The 23,341-nt window shown below is 40.1% G+C and overlaps 1 protein-coding gene across 1 annotated transcript; it reads left to right on the top strand.

The window, feature by feature from the left end:
- Positions 1-12,118: 12,118 nt before the first annotated feature.
- LOC128126033 (uncharacterized mitochondrial protein AtMg00240-like) lies at positions 12,119-12,544 on the top strand. The gene has a single exon (XM_052763731.1). It carries the CDS (start codon positions 12,119-12,121, stop codon positions 12,542-12,544), a length of 426 nt encoding a protein of 141 aa, XP_052619691.1.
- Positions 12,545-23,341: the final 10,797 nt, after the last annotated feature.

The following is a 23,341-nucleotide window of genomic DNA, read 5'->3' as shown; positions in this document are numbered from 1 at the left end:
TTTTCTCATGATTTTTAGTGACCTCCAACTTGGGTGAAAAAGTCCATAATCACAGACTGGTCCGGATTGGTGTTTGAAATGATAGACAGTTTTATAAAAATCGCCATAAATTGTAGAAAAATCGTATGGAGATGTGCAAGTAGTCATTTTAAAGCTAAGAACTGGAACTACTTACACCTAAAACAGTTTTGAAAACAAAAATGTTTAAGTTGTCCAAAACAGTCCGTGAATGGAGTTGAACTTTTCTGATGAAGGCTGTTAGAAAAGTTTAGTTATGTTCTTGGTGTTTTAACTTGTATTCCCCCCATAAAAACTTGATAAAACATGAAAATGTAGGGGTATGAACTCACCTTGAGTAGTTTCAGTAGATGAGTGTTGAAGAAGAGAAGTGTCCAACTCAAGAACACTTGAAGAATCACTTGAAGATTCGAAGATCTAACAAGAATGTGATGATGTTCGTGTAAGCAATCTATGATTTTGAGTAGGAGGATGTGTAATAATCATAAGAAAGATGATGATACTTACTAAATGAAGGAGAAAAGTCTTGGAGTATGCCTTGAAGTTCTCGAATTTGAGAGGGAAAGATGAGAGAGTTTGGAGTGTGATTCTTGGTGGAAAAATGAGAGAATAAATGAAGTGTGAGGAGAGAGGGTGGATGTTCCAGCTCTAAGAACGTGGGAAATGGCAGGAAATAATGAGAAAGGACTATGAAGTGACTAGGGATGGGCTGATGGTGAATAGTGACATGGAGTGGGTATGGGAGTGGTTGCTTGTGTCATAGAATAAAAGAAAGTCAACACTCCACCTCTTGTACTTCATCCACTCTTCTTGGATAAGGTTTTATCCTTAAAAACGTGATTAATTAATGATTAAGGGGTCTTATATGTTAAAATAAAGTTTTGGGTGAAAATCCCGCGTTAAAATAATTAAAGACGGGCCAAAAACGCAAAATTAGTCGAAAACCGGAAAGAAATGGACTTCCAGTGAGGCCTCTCGGTCCTAGGCCGAGGTTCGGTCCTCCTGATGCTAGGCGCGAAGCGAAGGAAGCGAAGGCATGCTCGGTCCGAAGGCGTCAGAAGCGAATGAGACCGAAGTGAACAGTAACTTCGGGTTCGGGTGTGTGCGAGGTTCGGTCGCGAGAGGACCCTTCCGGTTTGGTTCTTTGAGCGAGGTTCGGGACCGAGAGCACCCCTTCGGGTTCGGTCCTCTTGGTTTCGGTCCCTAAGAGGACTTTCGGGTCCTAAGAGGCTTCGGCCCTATTAAGAGGGTTTCGGGTCCTTAAGCCCTTTTTGTCCGTTCTTGCCCCGTTTTAAGCCGTTTTCGACCCGGTCAAGGGTCGGAATGACCTGAATGACTTCAGAAAGTCGCGGGAACTTTTGAGAGAGATTTGGGAGAGATTTCACATTCTTGGAGAGATTTCTCATACAAAGAGAGATTTGGGAGAGATTTCACATACTTGGAGAGATTTCTCATACAAAGAGAGATTTGGGAGAGATTTCACATACTTGGAGAGATTTCTCATACAAAGAGAGATTTGGGAGAAATTTCATATACTTGGAGAGATTTGGGAGAGATTTGACATACTTAGAGAGATTTGGGAGTGATTTGACATTCTTGGAGAGATTTCTCATACAAAGAGATATTTGGGAGAGATTTCACATACTTAGAGAGATTTCTCATACAAAGAGAGATTTGGGATAGATTTCACATACTTGGAGAGATTTCACATACTTAGAGAGATTTGACATTCTTGGAGAGATTTCTCATACAAAGAGATATTTGGGAGAGATTTCACATACTTAGAGAGATTTGGGAGCGATTTCAAAATAGAGAGAGATGGAGTGAAAACAATTGAGAGAGGTTTCATTTGTGACCTTTTTGAGTGTCCGGCTTCGCAATGCAAGGTCCGTAAACCCTGTTATGCCTTGTTTAAGGATCTTACACACTCCCGATGAGTATGCACCATTGTTTTATCGGTTTGGCTCGCCACTTACCACAGTTTTAGGTTAAGGAGATCTAGATGTACGCACTTTTCGATTTATGATCTCTCATTAGAATAGCGAGTTGTTTAGAAATTACATAAAGTAAACTCTAGTACCCACGGGCAAATTGAGTCGAACGGTTTGACTTGTTGACTTCAGTTGACTTTGACTTGACCGGAAATTTATGGTTGTCATAGTAGAGAGAGAGTAAAAAGGGTGAAATGGAGTTTACTCTCCCTTATATAGGGGCTTGAGTTGAGGCTTAGTGGAAATCTACCCGATACTGCCGTTAAACGGGGCTTTTTGGTCGCACCCGATTTAGTGGTCGAATTTCGACTTGGTTGAAACTAAAATTTTTCCAAGGGATTAATGAGGATGTTTTTAATTTGTTTCAACCTTTACCAAGTCATTATAACAGTCCCACTTTAATTAACCTCTTCCAAAAAGGTTAACGGACAGTTTGGTAACACGAGGCTTATTAACGGAAGAGGGGTTAAAAATGACGGAAAAAATTTCGGGTTGTCACATCATCCCCCCGTTAGAGGGAATTTCGTCCCGAAATTCAGGTTTTAGGCAAGGAAGTAGGTATGAATGACCGAGTAGAGGCAGGTGGGTACTTCCTATTTGGTTTGTCCTCGCACTCCCAAGTGAACTCTGGCCTGTGTTTGTCATTCCAACAAACCTTCGCCTATGGGATGCGGATTCCGTCTCATGTAGTTAGCGATTTCCTACAGGTATGTCTACGAAGTTAGGATTCTCAATGGTTTCTATCAAGATGAGTGGGATACGAAGAGTGACATCGGGCAAGCACTTATCAAGTCTAAGAAGTGGATTTGATCTAGGATGAAGCTTGTGGAATATCCGAAAGTAGTAGTGGTCTGACGAGGGTTGGACCAATCTCCGTAAAGGATCTCGGATGGTCCAAAGCTCTCGGAAGGGTAGAGATTTTCAGTACTTAGAACATAGTGTATTTCTATGGCAAGATCATCACTGGCCTGATCGCCATTCCGAAGTTCCTAACGTTCTCTCTCATACTGGAAGTGTAGTCCTTCAGGTTGGTTCTTAGGAGGCTCGGGTTGTCCTTGAATTCGCGTTTCCTGTCAATTGGCTTTTAGAGACCTTCTAGATCATTGGATGGGTTGTGTGTCTACGGGTACTTGTTTGATGTAGAGAGTCTATCTCAATTTTGAGCAAAATGAATCTACACTTCTGATTCTTGAGATATTTCTAACGGAAACCCTCAGGGTCAAGGAGATAGGGTTTCACCAGACGAGTGTTGGACTACCTCGGGAGGTGGTTCTACTATTTTTGCGCGAGATAGTATTCGTGGAACACCTAGTAGTCCATTGAATCTCTAAGACGTTGGTTTATTTCAATGCGGAAAATGGTTGCTCTTGTATAACCCATTGACTAACACCTAGGCTGGTGTCAAGTCTATAATCTCTTCGGGATCTGGGTTATAAGACTTAACGCCACTACTTTCGTACTTTGATCAAGTATTCTTAGCTGTGGAGATTATCCTGTGGTTCTCGATATTCTAGTGTTCGCTTCGGAGAATGCAGTCTATCGCCTACAAGGCGGTCGTGACTTCCTCCATGCGAGAGGGCGGAGGATCCTAGGCACTACTCGTCTGTAATGGGGTGGATGAAGTGCCTGAGTAGTGCGAACATCTTTGGCAACTACTCTTCCAAAGGTTCTGAGTTTTCTCGATCTAGGTCAAATCTAGTGAGTATAGGGTTCCATCACTCGGAACTTTAATCTTCTCATCCACTCTTCTCAGAGTTTAATTTATCGCAGCTCTTGGATTTCCGGGATATCCACTGCGATGCTTAATTCGGGGGATTAAGCGTGAATGGGTGGTCATAGTCAATGTCCTTGACTCTTACGACTCAGATTTCTTTACCAACCGAGGGTGTTTAGCTACTATGTTGGCTTAACCGAGATGACAACAAACTTCGGATCTGTGGTCATTATAGTAGCTCAACCCGCAAGGGTTCTCTTGACTCTAGCTCCCGTTCCATGGGATAGGATGAAGGGTCTTTCTAGGGAATCTACGAGGTATGCTTCAGGTGGTTATCGTCTTCTGGAATGCCTGCAGTGCCTTTCGCTTCGGTTTCTATCTGACTAAGAAGGGTTGGTTAACAGCACGCGGTACCCTTCTCCTGGGTACTTTGGAAGGTTTGAAATAAGAGTAACGACTAACGGATCGCATTAGTCCTTATTATTTTTATTTTGTTTAGGTTCGGAAGAACCTTTATTTGCCGAATGGCTATGGAGAAAGTTCTTTTTACACAACACTAGGGAGTTACACATGGTTGCAAGAAGTCGAACCATGATCGATAGAGGCGTCGAAGTTGGCATACTTCGACAAGACATAGAATGAGGGTCGATAGAGTCATGTGCCGAACGGGCACACAAGTTCTAGGCGTCTCTGGTTTCGTCCCGTGTATCACTGTCGCGGATGCTTGGACCGATAGAGTCGACGTGGAACTATAGAGAGTCCTAAGTGTTTCTGAGTAGAGTACCTTTTTATGAATGGATTCTCACGAGGCATTTCTATAATCGCCTCACATATACTAGTCATGTATAATTAAGGTGGGGACGACTGTTGACTGAGTGACTCCGCCTTAAATCCACAACCAAACGAGGAACAGGAAATGAGGCGGCCTTCACTCACTCTAGGTCTATCCATCTCAATTATACATGGTCATAACATATATATTTAGCCATTATAGTTTTACCTGATGAAATTTTAAATTTTATAACAGTGCTGCGACTTTCGCCTTAGCGGGGAAGTAATTTAAAATTAGCCTTTTAATGTTTTCGGTTAGTTATCTGAGATCGAGAGACGTACCAAAATCTACCAGGTTCCTTGATGCTTCTCCCCAAGCATTAGAGTCAGACTCCTCCTGTGTCCTTGTCTTTTCTTTCAGTTGGGCAATCCTTCTTGAAGTGTCCAATCTCACCACATAGACGGCAAACTGGATTGGCCGCCACATTGGTGGTTGATATAATAAACTCAACCGGGGTTCTGCAGACGCGAGCAGTATGCCCCTTCATGTGGCACCTAGCACAATAGAGTTCCCGACAGACACCATGATGATGGTAGCTGCACTTGCTGCAGTGGGGAAGGTTTCCTAAGTATGCTCTCCTAGGTGTAGGGATGGAAGGGTTGGAAGGGATATTGACTGTCTCAGCTCGTTGCCCTTCGTAAGGTCCTTGAGCCGAGTACTTCCCTCCTCGATCTTGATCTTTCTCTTCAGTGGATTTAGTTGAGGTTCTTGGGTGGCTGGGTATGCAGGGGTTGGTTGCTGTTGTCCACCACTAGGATCGAAATTCCCGATAGGGCTCTTGCTAACATCGGCGTTGTTAGCATTCGGTTGAGCCATGGCAGCTGCAACGGCTGTCGAGACTGCAGTCTAGAAGGTAGCTTCATCAAGTAGGAGAGTAGGTTTCTTGCTAGTGGATTGGTTACGCTTGCTCGAAGGCATGGTTTTTCCCTATACGAAAAGGAACTCAAGCGGATGAGAGGCGATGGTTAACCCTGGACATATTTGTCCTTACTGTATTAGGCATAAATTTTTCCCGTGCCTCGGATGTTGGTTGTCTGAGTGTCGACCTACATCCCTATGATGTAGTCTGGGTATTAAGGTAGAAGTATGAGTATCGGGAAAAGCCGTAAGATGGGAGTCGTTCCTACTAAGTTACCTTTATACTGGGAAATGTTCACTCTCCAGCTTGGAAAGATCTGAGAACAGTTCAGAACGAAGTCCGCAGGAAGAAAGGCTCATGAAGACTTATGGCTAAACAACCTCAATAGAGGTGTGAGGATCCGCTCTAAGCGTATTACTGGCATCGGGAAATGGCATTTTACCTAACACATAGCGTGAGTAGTGTAACCACTAACTCACTAAATTGCATTATTTTATGGGTGTATTAGCGTGACGAACACGAGGAAAAGACACTTCTCGGGTTCCATGTACTGGCTCCCTCTGTCTTTCTTGTATCCCTGACTGGGACTGGCGTTGGTTTCCTTCGGGTAGTTACCTAGGGTTCTTTTCTCATGAAAACATATTGAATTCCTATTCCGCCTTTCTTCCGAACCCGACTCTGGGTGTCACCACTTCATGATAGATGACTGGGAATCTCGGAAGCGTAGGCGAATTTCTTCACCGATGTCCCTAAAAGATATAGGCACTTGGTGAATTCAATAGTCTCGACCTAGTTCATTTATTTCCGAACTGGAAATCTTCTCAATGAACTTCTTCGGGGTCGGAATCAAATCTTCTGCCGAGTACTGAAGTGGATAGGGTTTTCTATAGGGTTCGTGCGAGAATGGAAATGTCTAAAGAATCCTAAGAGATTATTAACATTTCACTGGGTGATCCATATCGAGTCCTGCTACGATTACACAGGGTATACAAATCATATATAGCTTAGATCCGATAGGCCTTCGAATATGTGATACTACTCAAGATCCACATCCCAACGAGGAAAAGGAAATAGGGCGAAACCACACATTCTTAGCCTATGGGATCCTTATTATATATAACCTTGGGAGTATACTCTCTGTAATTGTAGGTATATCAATAAGGATCTTTTTAGTTCTTCACACAAGGTTAGTTATGGATCCTAACATACCCCTATGGTATTTTAATGTCTTGTTTGTTTCTTATCTTCTGATTATGATTCTGGGATTTATGTGAGTCTTTTAGTATTCCAAAATACTCCTATAGTATTTTTAAACTTTATGTTTGGCTCTAGCATTCCTAGTTGGTAAGTTTCAGACCTGTTGCAACACCACTATCACTCCCAAGCACACGTTCATCGCATCTCGAATAAATGTAGTTGATCAAGTTACATTTATTCCAGCTTACGATTACATAACTGCCCAGGTTTGACTGTAGTGCTCAACATCCGAAGACTTTTATTCTTGTTCTTCTTGTGATACTTTTGTTCGAGTGTTCAGATTCTAGATGTTCTTATACTTTGCTAAAATATGGTTATATTTTAAAGTATAATTCTTGGTCAGAGTGTTTTATCCCTATGTAATTATAGAATGTATATCTTTTATGAATTGATATACTTAGCTCACTATAAACAATGCTCTGATACCAATCTGTCACACCCCAAAACCGGAACGGCGGAAACGTTCTGGGGTGGATGACGTCATGTCAAGTATCACAACATATGCAGTATAGTAATCAAAGTACAAAAACCATTGCATTAATAGTAATAGTTTAAATGGTTTACATTACATAGAAACATCAAAGTGATACAAGTAATAATATAGGTGCAGCTTGGTACTAAACTGTCTTCATCAAAAGCTCCTGGAGTGTACCTGTCTAATGCTGACCTGAGAATACAAGTTATTTGAAAGCGAGTATCAGCATTTTTACAAATGTTGGTGAGTTCATAAGTATTTAGTGTCATTTTATCCAAATAACTTTATATAAGTAGTAGTAGTTTAGAATCAAGAGTGTATTAGAGTCCTTTCCAGAAAATCCTATATTTTCTTAAATAAAAGTAGTCTTCTACCAAGACCCGACAATGTTATTTTTTAAAGAGAATTTCCCTGAAATATTATCATTACCAAAATACGACATTTGAGTTTAAAGGAAGTAGAAAAATATCACTAGTAAAATACAAGGGAAAATAGCATATGCCTCAGCAGAAGATACTGTTGACTAAGGCAAGGAAATCATAGACTCCAGGAGAGTATCGAGTGAACGACACGCCTGGCTCAGTCTAACAAAAGGAGACACATACCCCAGATGGTATCCAATGAAAGATACGTCTAGCAAGGGCTAACAACAGTGAACACAGACCCTAGACAGTATCAACTGAATGATACGTCTAGTAAGGTCTAAAAATAGTGAACACAAACCCCAAACAGTATCAACTGAATGATACGTCTAGCAAGGTCTAAAACAAAGAGTGAATGTGAACTTGTATGTAACCATGCTGATCGACAATAGAGTAATCCGGTGACCCTCCAGGTCACGCGTAGAGGTAGTGGGAGTAGTAGTGGCAGTAGTAGTAGTGGCTTCATGTCACCCATGGGCCTTACCGGCGTAGACTGTAGCTAGTAGTCAGGGTGTGGAGTGTCAGCCCGTATAGATCTATACACATGATGTTCGCTCTCCTTCCCGGAGACGTTGGTTACATGGCGTTGGCGCAATGAAGCGCGTAGTGGGAAATAGTGTGTCACATTCTAAAGTAAGAAAGAGACATAGAGAGAGAGAGAGAGAGATAGAGTCTCATAACTATTCCTATAATAGTTACTAGTGTCTTTGATCTTATGAGTGACGAGTGGGGGGATGACCTTGCTACCCAAGGGAAGTGAATTGATCGATGTAATCCTATATGTCTATGCTCGTATACATAATATATAACTAATGATCAAACGACCTTCGGACAGATATCCGATCCCACCAGAACACATCTCAACGAAGAAAAGGAAATAGGGCGAACGAGCCTTCCTAAGTCCTTTAAACATTATTTATATATATCTATACAAGCACAGACATACATTTAACTAATTAGAAGCGTATCGTGAAGTAGGAGTGTATCGTGAAGTATAAGCGTATCGTGAAGTAGGAGCGTTAACAAAGTAGAAGTGCTAATAAGGTATAAGCGTCTACCAAGTAATAGCATTAATGAAGTAGGAGTGGTTCGTGAAGTAGTAGCATTTATAATGTAGGAGTGTTAATAAGTGGAAGTGTGAATAAGTAGGAGCGTTTACAAGTAGAAGCGTATCACGAAGTAAAAGTGGATCACGAAGTAAAAGTGGATCACGAAGTAGGAGCGTAAACAAGTATAAGCATATCTCGGATTAGAAACATTAATAAAGTAATAGTATTTAACTAAGCAAGTGTATTAACTAAGTATAAGTATAACAAAGCATTAGTATCTAACAAGTAGGAGTATAAAAACATGGAAGAAAACCTAGATGAAAACCTTGGAAAACCTTTATACTTAAGAAAATCACAACTTGGTATTCTTCTGAAAAATAAGTTTGAAAACCTTTAGAAATCCTTTGGGAACCTTTCATAAACAAGTTTTAGATGAAACTTTGATAAAACAATATAAGTAAAAGTTGAACAAGTAACGACGTTTTAGAAAACCATTTACAGTATCATTCTCGGTAAAACGGTTAACAGTGTAGTAAATCCTTGTGCATGCGGGTTATCAATCACATGTGATTGATATGATAACTGGCATGTTTAACTTGTATTCCCCCCCCCCCCCAATAAAACATGTAAAAACATTTAAAAGGTTCATTCAGGGGTATGAACTCACCTGATGTAAGTGGATCTGATGAAGGTGCTGGTTGGGTGCTCGGTGTCAAGTAAAGACTCAAACACACTTTGTGACTTATTAACATATGATAACATATGTTTACATACAATTAGTACATATAATACTAATTAAACAAGTATACGCCTCCTACAGTGCGGTAAACACTTTGGTTGAGTGCTTGGAGTGTCCCGGGTAACATTTATGGACATGTATGGTTTGGGTAAGGAGTTTACTCTTCAAGAGTAAACTCTTAAGAGAGATTTCGGCCCTAAGCACCTCATACCCATGAGTTTACGGCCGTAAACTCATGGATGAGGTTCTTGAGTGCTAAATGGCCTTGAAACACTTGGGGATTAAATCTAGGTTTGATTCTAATGCATTGGAAAGGGTTTTAACTCACAAATGGACCATTTATTGGAGTTTACGGCAGTAAACTAGGAGTTTACGGCTGTAAACTCTCCCACACATATTATTTTGGTGTTTTAAGGTCTTAAGTGGTAGGGAATAAAGTTCTATGCATTTTCCAAGTCAAATGAAGGAGTTTAGGCATCATTCGGGCACTTAATGGGAGTTTACGGCCCATGGACCAATTCTATGGGAGTTCACGGCCGTAAACTCCTATTCCCTTGGTTTCTTTAATGTTTAAAGCATTTACTTCAATGGGTTTGCTTCTAGACATTTTTCCAATGCCATAGGAAGTGTTTGTGGGCATTTCTAACACATAAAATTGAGTTTACTCCCCATGAAGAGGAGTTTACGGCCTAAGCATGTTCTTGGGAAGTAAACTCATGTTTACTCTCCAAAAACTCGTTTCAAGGTGTTCTAATTCCAAATGTGTAAGCCTACAAGTCATATCTAAGCCTTAGGGACAATTTGGAGGGGTTTTGGGGCTTAAAAACCCCATTTAGGGGTGTTCACGGTCCAAGAGTGCTCTTGGGCCGTAAACACATAATCTTGTCCCTATTTTATGTCTTAAACTCGAATTTGCATGCTAGATAAGCAATACAACAAGTTAGGGTGGATTGCTTACTCGTTTGGGGCTCGAAACGGACGATTTTGGCTCGGAAAATAAGTTGTAGAGAGAGAGAGTGTAGAGAGAGAGAGAGAGAGTAAAAAGGGTGAAATGGAGTTTACTCTCCCTTATATAGGGGCTTGAGTTGAGGTTTAATGGAAATCTACCCGATATTGCCGTTAAACGGGGCTTTTTGGTCGCACCCGATTTAGTGGTCGAATTTCGACTTGGTTAAAACTAAAATTTTTCCAAGGGATTAATGAGGATGTTTTTAATTTGTTTCAACCTTTTACCAAGTCATTATAACAGTCCCAATTTAATTAACCTCTTCCAAAAAGGTTAACGGACAGTTTGGTAACACGAGGCTTATTAACGGAAGAGGGGTTAAAAATGACGGAATAAATTTCGGGTTGTCACACTCACATCCAACAAAGAACCAATGGATAAAATCTTTCCTCAAACTGGTCAAGTTTCAATTCCTATCTCCAACTTATTTGAAGAATATGTGAAGCTCTTTGATGAACTAGAGACTGCTATTCTCTCTGAAGCGAAAGCAGCTGTCAACGAAGTAGACAATTTGAAGAAGGTTATTGACGAAGCTGCTAAAGTCATGGAAAGCAAACCTTCAAGTTCAGGTGGATCTCAAGAATCTGCCACATCTCAAAATCCAATTGAATTTTCCCATTCTACTTTCCAGGGGGAGAATTTATCGACCACCATACCCAATGAACGTCCAATCGAGGGGGAGAATTCTGAGCCTGAAGTAGAAACTGTTTCATCATTCGAGGGGGATAATGTTACTACAAATCATGAAGATGATGATACACAGTCAGAATTCGAAGAAGAAGTAAATGCTGAACTGGATCCCTCCTATGATCCAAATTACCATCCCCTCATCAAATGGACAAAAGATCATCCAAAAACCCAAATCATTGGTGAATCATCAGAAAGAGTTCTCACACGTTCTCAACTGAAAGCGAAACAAACTGCTTTATTCTCTCAAGTGGAATTTTGCATGTTTAATTCGTTTGTCTCCAAAATTGAACCAAAGACTATTAAAACTGCACTCGATAACTTTGATTGGGTACAGGCAATGCAAGCCGAACTCAATGAATTTAAGCGAAACAAAGTATGGAGACTGATCCCTACACCAAAGGATGCACGTGTGGTTGGATTGAAATGGGTTTTCAAAAACAAGATGGACAAAGAAGGGAACATGATCCGAAACAAAACTAGACTGGTAGTCAAAGGTTATTGCCAGGAAGCAGGGATTGACTACGAAGAGACTTTCGCACCCGTTGCTAGATTGGAATCTGTTCGCATCTTCTTGGCATATGCAACACATAAAAACTTTGAAGTTTTTCAAATGGATGTGAAGTGTGCATTTTTAAATGGAGAATTGGAAAAGACCGTTTATGTGGAGCAACCACCTGGGGTCATAAATGAAAATTATCCCAATCACTGTTACGTTCTTGACAAAGCGGTCTACGGTTTAAAAAAAGCTCCAAGAGCATGCTATGAAACTCTTTCTCGTTTTTTTAAAATGTCCAAATTCAAGCAAGGTTCGGTTGACCCAACCTTTTTTCGCAAGAAAGAAGGTGACCACTTGATGATCGTACAAATTTATGTTGATGACATCATCTTCGGATCTACAATTCCCGACCTAACAACTGAGTTCTGAAAGTTGATGGAAACTAAATTTGAGATGAGCTCAATGGTTCCAATTAACTTTTTTCTTGGATTAAACATTAGACAGGGACCGGAAGGAATTTTCATTAATAAGGAGGCTTACACGAAAACTCTGCTCGCTAAGTTTGGAATGATGGGAGAGTCAAAAGTGAAGGTTCCCATGGCGTTTGGCACGAACTTAACACCTTCTCTGGAAAAACCGACTGCTAACATGACCCTCTATCGCCAAATGATAGGGTCTTTGATGTATTTAACAGCTAGTCGACCAGACGTAATGTTTTCTGTTTATTATTGTGCAATGTTTCAAGATAATCCACACGAACCTCACATGATGGCTGTAAAGAATATTTTTCGATATTTGAAGCGAACCTCATCTCTTGGTTTATGGTACCCTACGAAATCAGGATTCTTCGTACAAGCATTTTCAGATGCTGATTTAGGGGGTTGCGGTTTAGACCGAAAAAGCACAACTGGCGGGTGTCAATTTATCGATGGCAAGCTGGTGAGTTTTCAATCAAAGAAACAAATATGTGTTTCGTTGTCAATAGTTGAGGCTTAATATATTGTTGCGGCTTCATGCACATCTCAATTCATTTGGATTCAAAGCCAACTTCGTGACTATGGATTAAATATGAAAAGAATTCCACTCTATTGTGACTCCGAAAGTGCTATTCGCATATGTCACAACCCAGTGCAACACTCAAAAATGAAACACATCGCACTGAGGTATCACTTTATTAAGGATCATGCCAAAATGACAACGTTGAGATTCATTTCGTATGATCCGCTGATCAACTAGTTGCTATATTCACCAAGGCCCTACCTGAAGCAACAATTAATAGAATCCTTCAAGGTCTGGGAATGATGGAAGTTGATTCTATACCAAATCCACTATCGCATTCATAAAATTGTCACTACGAATCGGTGCGAACGTTCGCAGGCTTTCGCAGTCCACTGTTCATTAACAGCTTGCTTTATCAACGCGAATCAATGCGAACGTTCGCAGTAGTTCGTAGGGATCTATTCAATCGTGGTTTGGTATTTCAAATATCCTTTTGTATATTTTGTGTATCTTTGCTTTTCTCTTTGTATGATTTGTTATCTTATCTCCGTTTTTCAAAAATTGTTTAGTACTACGAATCGGTGCGAACGTTCGCAGCCCTTCGTAGTCAACTGTACATTACTCGTCTTTTCACTGTGAATCGGTGAGAACGTTCGCAGCCTTTTGCAGTCCACTGTTCATTATCAGTTTGTTTTCTCCTTATTTTTAGGAAAACTTAAAAAAAACAAAAATAATTTATTTGCTTTATTTTACTGCTTTTCAAAACAACAAAATCACAAAAATATCTTTATCTTTTGTTCATTTTCTTTGCACACCAAGATCATAAACGAAGACGTTCGCATTGTCTATCTACTTGTGTGATGAGCAGGTATAACTCTTTTTACTTATGTATTAGCTAAGTGTCCCTAGAAGCATGCTACTGTATGTTGACCTAAGCCTCAACGACTCGACTGTGAAGCCTTAATGAAATTGATATCACCAATCAATTCTTCCCAATCAGGCTGCAAATTCACATTAGTCATGAGCTACCTTACTCTTTTCACATTGAGTTAAGAGTTATTTGCATAGTCACATTCTCATTGCAAAGGTACTTTCGATTTCTTGTAGCCATCTACTCTCTTCTCCATCACTTTCGCATTCATCAATATAACCCTTGAGACTCTCAGTAATTACCACTGAGTTTTATGGCTATGCAAACTTCTGTGTTAATGATCTTAGTTTCATTCTACCACGAACTGAGTGAAACCCAAAATTCAATACCCACAATGAATTGACGGCGAACAATCGCATGTTCTATCTTTCACCCAAGAAATAACGAAACTACTTTCGTGGGAGGTACCATGAAATCTATTTTTATTTTTGCGTGATCTTTATGAAATTGTGTATCACCAATACTTTTCTACCCAAAAGATCCAGTTTATTTTTTTTTAGGATTTCAATAAAATTCCAAGTCAATGACAAAACTTCCTAACCTACTCATTCAACTGACTACCCTGGTCACACGAGTACCTTTTCTAACTTTCGCACTTATGTCAAGTTCGTAGTTTGGTTAATGGATAAACCACCTTTACCAGCCTTATATAAAATATGCCTTTCGGTGTTTCTCATCAAACAGCGGATTGTATTCAACAAGAAACCGAACAGACACTTTTTAGTCTCTCTTGCCTATGAAGGAAGAGATCTTTGCCTAGGATCAACAGTTTTATGTCATCTATAATGCATCACAACATCCCATGGATAAACCTTGTTTTATTTCTTTTTCTTTGACACTCTTGCATGAAGATCCTTGTGATTTTCAAAAGTTTTGTTCATGGTTCTATTTAAATTTCAGGTTTGCAGTCGTATGCACTCAACGTAATTTCCTTACTACGAAAAAAGATAGGCTGACGCGGCTATTGTAAAAGGATCAGAATTCAAACGGGCGCGTGAAAATTTGAACCGCCTGCTATTCTTACGCGGTGTGACGCATGCCTCTGACTTGTCATAGCTGTCAAATCGTGCTTTTTCAGGCGACGGTTCAGTTCTCGATGTTATCTCTCCAGATTTTTCTCACCAAATCAAATCGTATAAAAGGATTTTGACGGTTCATTATTTCCTTACCAAATTCAAAATTCTCTCGAAGATTTTTGGCGATTCAAAGGCTTTATACTGTTCATCTTCTTCAAATTCATCAATGGCGGCTTCCCCTGAAAATCAGTATGTGCAAGATCAAACCGTTCTTTCCACTCTTCTTTCAGTGAAGCAACATCAGAACCTAATCATTGATTTGAATCTGGTAAAGTATGATGCTTTTCTCCTACCCTTGATCGAATGTTTGAAGTACTCTCCTCTTACCGTTGCAATGAATCAAGTCAAGAATATCCCTCTCTCGATTCTCTCCAAAGCTTATACCACTGCCAATTATGTCAAGGACGAGCAAAGGGTTTATTTCGACATTCATAATCACAACACATCGATTTCCAAGACCCTTTTATGCACTCTCCTAGGGTTTCCACAATCTGAAGATATGGTCAATCCATAAACCATCTCCAATGCAACCATCTTGGAAATGTTCTATCAAATGGGATAAAAGAAGCCACTCACAGTTGTATCCAAGTTCAAGAAACCCAATCTTCCACCAATTCAGAACGCCCTTTTCACCATTTAGTTCAAATCATTTTCTGAAAGAGTCACAGGCAGCGATTGTGAAAGCAAACTCTTCATGGGGCTGATGTATGGCCTCTATACTGGTGAAAGCATCGACTATGGTTCTATCCTCCGGGCTCAATTCATCCAGAGCACTCACTCAGCAACTCGTCACAGTGAGATCTCTTGTGCGAGATTTTGGACCGTGGTTGTCAACAGGGCTATTAAACAGCTCAAGATTACAGTGATGACTGATGCACTGATGGTTTCTGTAAGGTCCTTGGTGGAAGGATCTTCACCAATGATCAATCAAGCGTAAGAAAACAAAGAAGAAATGGAGTAGAAGATGAATGAAACTAAGCTTGCATACGATTAATCACTTCAAATCGTCAGATACAACTCAGGGCCGAAAACTGGTGAAAGTACAGTTGTATTTAACTCTGAAAACCTGACACCTATATATACTTACTAGGACCGAAAACAGTTTTCGGTCACATCTTGACCAAAAACATTCCTAGACCGAAAACATTAAACAAACACAAAACAACTCCAAAATACATTGACAAATGCCCTAACTCATCCATACATTGATGCCTAGCCCAAACCATATATATATATATATATATATATATATATATATATATATATATATATATATATATATATATATATATATATATATAGCTAGCATGATTCAGTCTTTATCAACCACCAGCACGTCTCCTTGTCAATAATATCAACAACCATGGCAGTGTATTCCTTAGCAGCAGACTAAAAAATGTCTTCAACCACCACGATCTGATGAATGGAAAGCTAATGAATGTCCTAATTTCCAAATTGTAGCAGATCCCTCTTGTCATATAGACGAATGCATCCATTTTTAAGTTTAATGACAACAGAAGTTGTAGTTTCATCAAACACCCATTATTTCATGGATTGTAAAGATCCATCTGGATGGTCTTGAGGGATGGGAATCTGCTTTACTTGATTAGTAGCGGGCTACATCACCGTACGAAGTGTTTGATTTGTTTTGGGATCAATGACATTCGGGTATACTTTGATGATCGACCCTGCAGTCTTCGTTGAGGGAAATCCCTTTGCCACTTGACCTTCCAAAATAACCTGAACTAAGTCGCCTTGGGTTCATTTGTTGGATTTGAAAAAGGAGCTTTAGACAATTCCGTAAGATCAACCCTGGTCCAAGAATTGAATTCGTGAGCATCTTTATATAATTCTGTATTTCCACTCTTCCTTCTCACAATCCACATCTTCAGAGGGTCATGGAATGCCCAAGAGATGATCCTAGACCTATCACCATAAATGTCTCTGAAGCGATTTTCTCCAAGATCCGTAAATGTGATGGTTTTTTGATCCACGGGAGCATTTTGATCTGAGCTCCTCTTGAACAAAAATTGACCTTTCTCAACAGACTTGGCTAGTTTAGCATGCTTTAATGCCACGACATTTGGAGCCTGTGCTGGTTCTTTGTCAAAACGATTGACAACTGTGGTTGTTCTTGTGGGAGGTGGAGCTACGGGAGCGTCTTAATTTGGAAGATAGACTCTTGGCTCATTGTCAGATTATTTGAATTTGTCACCAAATTCTTCTTCCAGCTTCTTCTTTAAATCATAGTAGCTGGCGGTCAACAACCCAAAATGTGTTTGAAGATCGGTGATCTGCTTTGTTTTCCGAGCTTTATCTTAAAGAAGATCAACAACTTGAATATTGAGTTTGGCGTTCTCAGTTTGAAGGTCTGCAACCTTGATATCAAGCTCGATATTTTTCTGGTTCAACATACTAATCTCCTTTCTCAGCTCAGACACTGAGATGTCATCATCTCCAGATATATCTTCCTCAATTGATATTCCTTTTCCGCGTGAGGAATGAGTTGGACTTGATGGCTGGGCCAAATGGATAGCTAGTCTCTTAGAGACAGTATCATGATAAGGCCTTGGAGGAGTCAATCTCAGGCCAACATATGAGCCACCAGGTTGAAAGATAGAGTTGGGATTTTCTTGAATGGGCACGGATGAAGTTGGAGCAAATGTGGTAGATGGAGGAGTCTCTGTGGTTTGAATTGGGTCAGGAAAAACTAGTATCACCCTTGGATCAATTATGCGTCTTTTCATCGGGGACTGGAATGTCAAGTCAAACTGGGTATCACTTGTGATTGGCTCGGATGTAGCAACCACATTATCAAGGGGAGGAATCCTTGATGATGTGTCCATATGAGTTGAAGAATCAGCCGCTTCAACTGTAATTGGAGGCTTGGCTTCTTGATTGTCAGCTTTCTCCCTTATCTCCGGTGTTAAATTAGCACCATCATCGATATCATTAAGGAAGTCATCGAGGTCTTCATTCGGCAAAGGGTGCTCAAGTCCGGTAAATTGCATTGAAATATCATCTTTGTCATAACTGGACAAATCAAGATTCTCATACTCCTCTTCTTCTCCTCCTTCAATCTTAGTAGCTTCTTCTGTAGTTCCCTCACTGAAGTCACTCTGAACCGCCACGTTTGAGAGATCATGGTCTTCAACAACCATGGTGGAAGGAGCAACATTTTCAACCTCATGGTCTAAAACTGTGATAACATCGTTATTCACATCTGTATGCTCAGACGATGCTTGATCAGCTGACATTTGTTCAGACGACCCATGGGATTTTGAGGAGTCTGACAGCTCTGTAAACTTTCCAAATTTCACGAGAGGAAACCTCCCATGAAACATGATTTTCCCTTTATGGTTCTGCTTGATTAGGCTCACAGTGTTTGGTCCAAAAGCTTTCATGTCAAGTATTTCTCCTGTCTTGACCAGATCGGGGAAATAGGTTGTTGATGAAGATTTGAATAAATCTTGGATAGAGCAGGAATTGATGCTTTGACTTCTTGTTAGCATTAGAAACCATCTATTCCCAAATGAACTTTGAGAAGTTGAAGTCAATCCTGGCAGCCAATGCAACAATCACCTGAGTATTTCTCGAGGATATTTCGTCTGAACCACCCTTTCTCCCAGATATGCAGTTGACAAAAACGTGGGCTAGAAACCTCCAGTAAGCAGGTAACAACTTCTTTAGGGTTGGTGGAAAGACTCCCTCGTATCCCATCTTCTCGAGATACTCATCAACAATTCTTAGATCAATGCCAGTCGGGTAAGCAGCTTGATCATCAATCTTCAAGATATCTCTAATGAATTGCTCTGAGATAACAACTTTGCGTCTCCTGATGGAAGCTTCAATCCTCACTGATCCATTGACTCCAGTCTTAACACTTGCAGATATCCAGAATTTGTTGATCAGATTCAGATAAATAACAGGATTCCATGTAAGTGCAGTTGAAATGCAGCACTCCCTTAGCTTGTACATCATTGATTTGACTCGTTGTGTGCTACAGGAGGATCATCAAGAAGAATGGACACATTGTGACTTTCTGCAACTTTGAGACTTGCCATTTTATCTGCACAAAACAATTCAGGTGAGAAAACATTTGATTATAACAAATTAAAATTATTTTCTAAATTAAATCCATTAATATCTGCCATTTAAATTGAATTTTATTTGACAAAATAATGGCTTTCAGTCAAGACAGTCAGACCGAAAACTCATGGACCGAAAGCTCCTTGGCTCTGATACCACTTGTATGTCCCCAAATCTGCTTGAGTATTAATCAGATCCGTTTGATGGTGCGAAATCCCAATCAAACGGATGGTTTCAGATCTAATAGACTAGAAGGAGAAGAAGATGATGATGAATCTATGATGTATTCAATGAAATTATTGATGCTCCATACACATAGTTCACACATACTCTTCTCTCTTGTTTCTCCTTCCACACCATTCTTGATCTAGGCAAGATGTGCATTTTCAGGTCCTGAAATATTCAGAGCCTGAACTTGGTCTTCCCGATTAAAGGATTGAGCCACCATCGCCAAGTTAGCAGTCTGATTGCTTGAAGGAGATCCCTTGTTGACATAGGTCACCGGAACCATGGTTCGTTCAAAATTCTCTCTTCGATCTGGCTTTGGGAATTCCCTTGCAAAATACCCAGGCTCATGGCAGCTGTAACATCGCAGTTTTCCTTTGTTGAATCCCACTTTCTTGTCGGAATTCACACTCTAATTGTTCTTTCTTGTTTTCTTGGAGAACTGCTTTGCGCTGAAGACCGCCATGGCCATCTACCATGTAATGTCGATCTCTTCCACATCCTCAGGATGGATCTGGTCTAGGTCAGCAAATGAGAGTTGTGGAGAGAGTTCTCCGGCCACAAAAGCGTTGTAGCAGTTTACCAAACCAGTGGCGAGGGCCAAATTTTCTTCCTTTTCTTTTAAAGATGAAACTTGAGGATTGATTCCATGAGATTGAACTGGTGCAACTGTGGATGAACCAACACTAGAACCAACTTGTTGAGCTAAAGTCTGAGGTTGAGGAACTTGAATGTGTTGCATTTGAGGTGTAATGTATGAGGTGGGTTACTGAGGCACATAGGGTTGAACTTGGGCTAGAAACCTCCAGTAAGGAGGTAACAACTTCTTTAGGGTTGGTGGAAAGACTCCCTCGTATTCCATCTTCTCGAGATACTCATCAACAATTCTTAGATCAATGTCAGTTGGGTAAGCAGCTTGATCATCAATCTTCAAGATATCTCTAATGAATTGCTCTAAGATAAGAACTTTGCGTCCCCTGATGGAAGCTTCAATTCTCACTGATCCATTGACTCCAGCCTTAACACTTGCAGATATCCAGAATTCGTTGATCAGATTCAGATAAATAACAGGATTCCATGTAAGTGCAGTTGAAATGCAGCACTCCCTTAGCTTGTACATCATTGATTTGAACTCGTTGTGTGCTATAGGAGGATCATCAAGAAGAATGGACACATTGTGACTTTCTGCAACTTTGAGACTTGCCATTTTATCTGCACAAAACAAGTCAGGTGAGAAAACATTTGATTATAACAAATTAAAATTATTTTCTCAATTAAATCCATTAATATCTGCCATTTAAATTGAATTTTATTAGACAAAATAATGGCTTTCAATCAAGACAGTCAGACCGAAAACTCATGGACCGAAAGCTCCTTGGCTCTAATACCACTTGTATGTCCCCAAATCTGCTTGAGTATCAATCAGATCCGTTTGATGGTGTGAAATCCCAATCAAACGGACGGTTTCAAATCTAATAGACTAGAAGGAGAAGAAGATGATGATGAATCTATGATGTATTCAATGAAATGATTGATGCTCCATACACATAGTTCACACATACTCTTCTCTCTTGTTTCTCCTTACACACCATTCTTGATCTAGGCAAGATGTGCATTTTCAGGTCCTGAAATATTCAGAGCTTGAACTTGGTCTTCCCGATTAAAGGATTGAGCCACCATCACCAAGTTAGCAGTCTGATTGCTTGAAGGAGATCCCTTGTTGACATAGGTCACCGGAACCATGGTTCGTTCAAAATTCTCTCTTCGATCTGGCTTTGGGAATTCCCTTGCAAAATACCCAGGCTCATGGCAGCTGTAACATCGCAGTTTTCCTTTGTTGAATCCCACTTTCTTGTCGGAATTCACACTCTAATTGTTCTTTCTTGTTTTCTTGGAGAACTGCTTTGCGCTGAAGACCGCCATGGCCATCTACCATGTAATGTCGATCTCTTCCACATCCTCAGGATGGATTTGGTCTAGGTCAGCAAATGAGAGTTGTAGAGAGAGTTCTCCGGCCACAAAAGCATTGTAGCAGTTTACCAAACCAGTGGCGAGGGCCAAATTTTCTTCCTTTTCTTTTAAAGATGAAACTTGAGTACTGATTCCATGAGAATGAAACTGGTGCAGCTGTGGATGAACCAACACTAGAACCAACTTGTTGAGCTAAAGTTTGAGGTTGAGGAAATTGAATGTGTTGCATTTGAGGTGTAATGTATGAGGTGGGCTGCTGAGGCACATAGGGTTGAACTTGAGGAACATGAACTTAAGGAGCTTGAGAAGTAGAAAAGCTTGAAAAAGCAGTGTTGTTGGTGGTTTGGATCCCAAGATTTGTTGTGGAGCATGAATTGACATGGTTAATCTCCCTTTGCTTATCATCGATATCACAAGCCTTGATGATCGCCATCGTTTTAGCCAAACTCAAACGGTTCAAATCTTTGGTCTTCTTAATCACTGAGACATTCATATCCCAGGATTTTGGCAGAGAGTTCATCAGCTTTTTGTTGATTTCCAATGTTGTAACCATTACACCAGCAGAGCTCATTTCTGTGGTGAGTGTGATAAACCTTTACAACTGATTCTCAAGTGTTTCTCCCAAGACATAGTTAAACATATTGAACTTTTGTCGCAACATGTCTTGACGACTCTATTTCATGTCTTCGTTGCCTTCATAGACTTCTATCAGTGCTTCCCATAAGGCCTTTGCTGATGTATACTCACGGAAACCTTGAGCGATTTCCAGAGATAATGCCATGGAAAGTGTAGCAAGAGCCTTTTCCTGCTCATCGACTCTCTCAAAATCATCATCGGTGTAGTTCTCAACTTACTTATCAATTATGGTTGCTTCTTCCAATGTAGTTGTAATGTGGATTGGTCCTCTAAGAATACTTCGCCATATCCTGAAATCCTTCATTTTGATGTACTTCTCGATCCGATATTTCCATTCTGGAAATCCTTCTGCAGATAACAATCGTGGAATTCGAGAAGTGGTTCCCATAATCGCATCCAATTCATGGTGAGCTGACATGCTTTGATTCTTTTTTTTGTTTTGTTTTGTTTTTTTTAAATTTATTTGAAAAACAAATAAAAGGATAAAGTAAATAGCTTTTCGGTTTCTGAATGATGAGGCTTTTCGGTTGAAGAACAGTTTTTGGTTTCGGAAGATTGAACCGAAAACTAACAGTTTCAAGGAAAAACTCAAATTTTTGATTCGATTTTGATTTCCACACACTTGAAACCTTAAACACAACTTCCAAACAGCTTAGATCTGAGCATAAATCAATTGAAAATACGTTTTCGGTTGATGAAGATTGAACCGAAAACATCAAGTTTTCAATTGAAAAACTGAAATCCAAGTAGATCTCTATTCCACACGATGCAAACTGTGATCTGATCTTCAAAACTCGAACAAAACAAGCTACAAAAGACCGAGAACTTGAAGAACATGACTGTGAAGCAGAAAATTGAGTAAACACACTTGATTGACACCAGTTTGTGCTCTGATACAAATTGTAAGTTCCTTGATGGAAGGATCTTCACCAATGATCAATCAAGCATAAGAAAACAAAGAAGAAATGGAGTAGAAGATGAATGAAACTGAGCTTGCATACGATTAATCACTTCAAATCGTCTGTTACTAGGATTGAAAACAGTTTTCAGTTGGCGGACCGAAACCGGTTTCCGGTCATATCTTGACCAAAAACTTTTCTAGACCGAAAACATTAAACAAACACAAAATAACTCCAAAATACATTGACAAATGCCCTAACTCATCCATACATTGATGCCTAGCCCAAACCATATATATATATATATATATATATATATATATATATATATATATATATATATATATATATATATATATATATATATTGGCCCTTCAGCTTCCATTGAGACATTCCACACAACAGGGATTATCATGGCAGACAGGTCCAAGTTTGATTTTATCGGTTCGATTCTGGAGGCAATGTTTCGTGATGTTCCTCCATCAAGTAAGATTCTAAAAGGACATTGTACTCTTACTACTCCAGGACCTCATCCTCTCACTGATGAATTCCAAGCCATTTTGGCTGAGGCTGATAAACCCAAGAAAGGGGGCAAAGGGTCTAAGAGACCTGCCAAGAAAGATTTTGTGAAAGAAGGACCTTCTGCATCTCTGAAACCTCCATCTCAGAAGCGAAAGGCTCCTACAACTTCTACTGCTGAACCTAAGCGAAGGAAACAACCCGCAAGAAGGCGAAAGTCTCCAAATCCAACTCCTTCTCAGAGTGAAGGCGAAAACTCAGATTCTGGGACTGAGTCAGAGATTCGCATTGAGGAGGATCCCCCTGTTCGCACTGAGGAAGATGAACCCATTCACATTGAAGAATAGGAACACGTTCGCACTGAGGAAGGAGAACATGTTCGCACTGAGAGTGAGGTAACTCCACCAATTAATGATTATGTTCCTTCTCCTCCTCCCTCACCAAAAAC

Source organism: Lactuca sativa, chromosome 5, assembly GCF_002870075.4.
Source record: "Lactuca sativa cultivar Salinas chromosome 5, Lsat_Salinas_v11, whole genome shotgun sequence".
NCBI lineage: Eukaryota > Viridiplantae > Streptophyta > Magnoliopsida > Asterales > Asteraceae > Lactuca > Lactuca sativa.
The sequence above is the reverse complement of the archived record's forward strand: the minus strand, read 5'-3'. Positions and strand labels throughout refer to the sequence as shown.

Excerpts from the sequence above, each read along its gene's own strand:
- LOC128126033 (XM_052763731.1), top strand. The coding sequence starts at position 12,119 with ATGGGAGAGTCAAAAGTGAAGGTTCCCATGGCGTTTGGCACGAACTTA.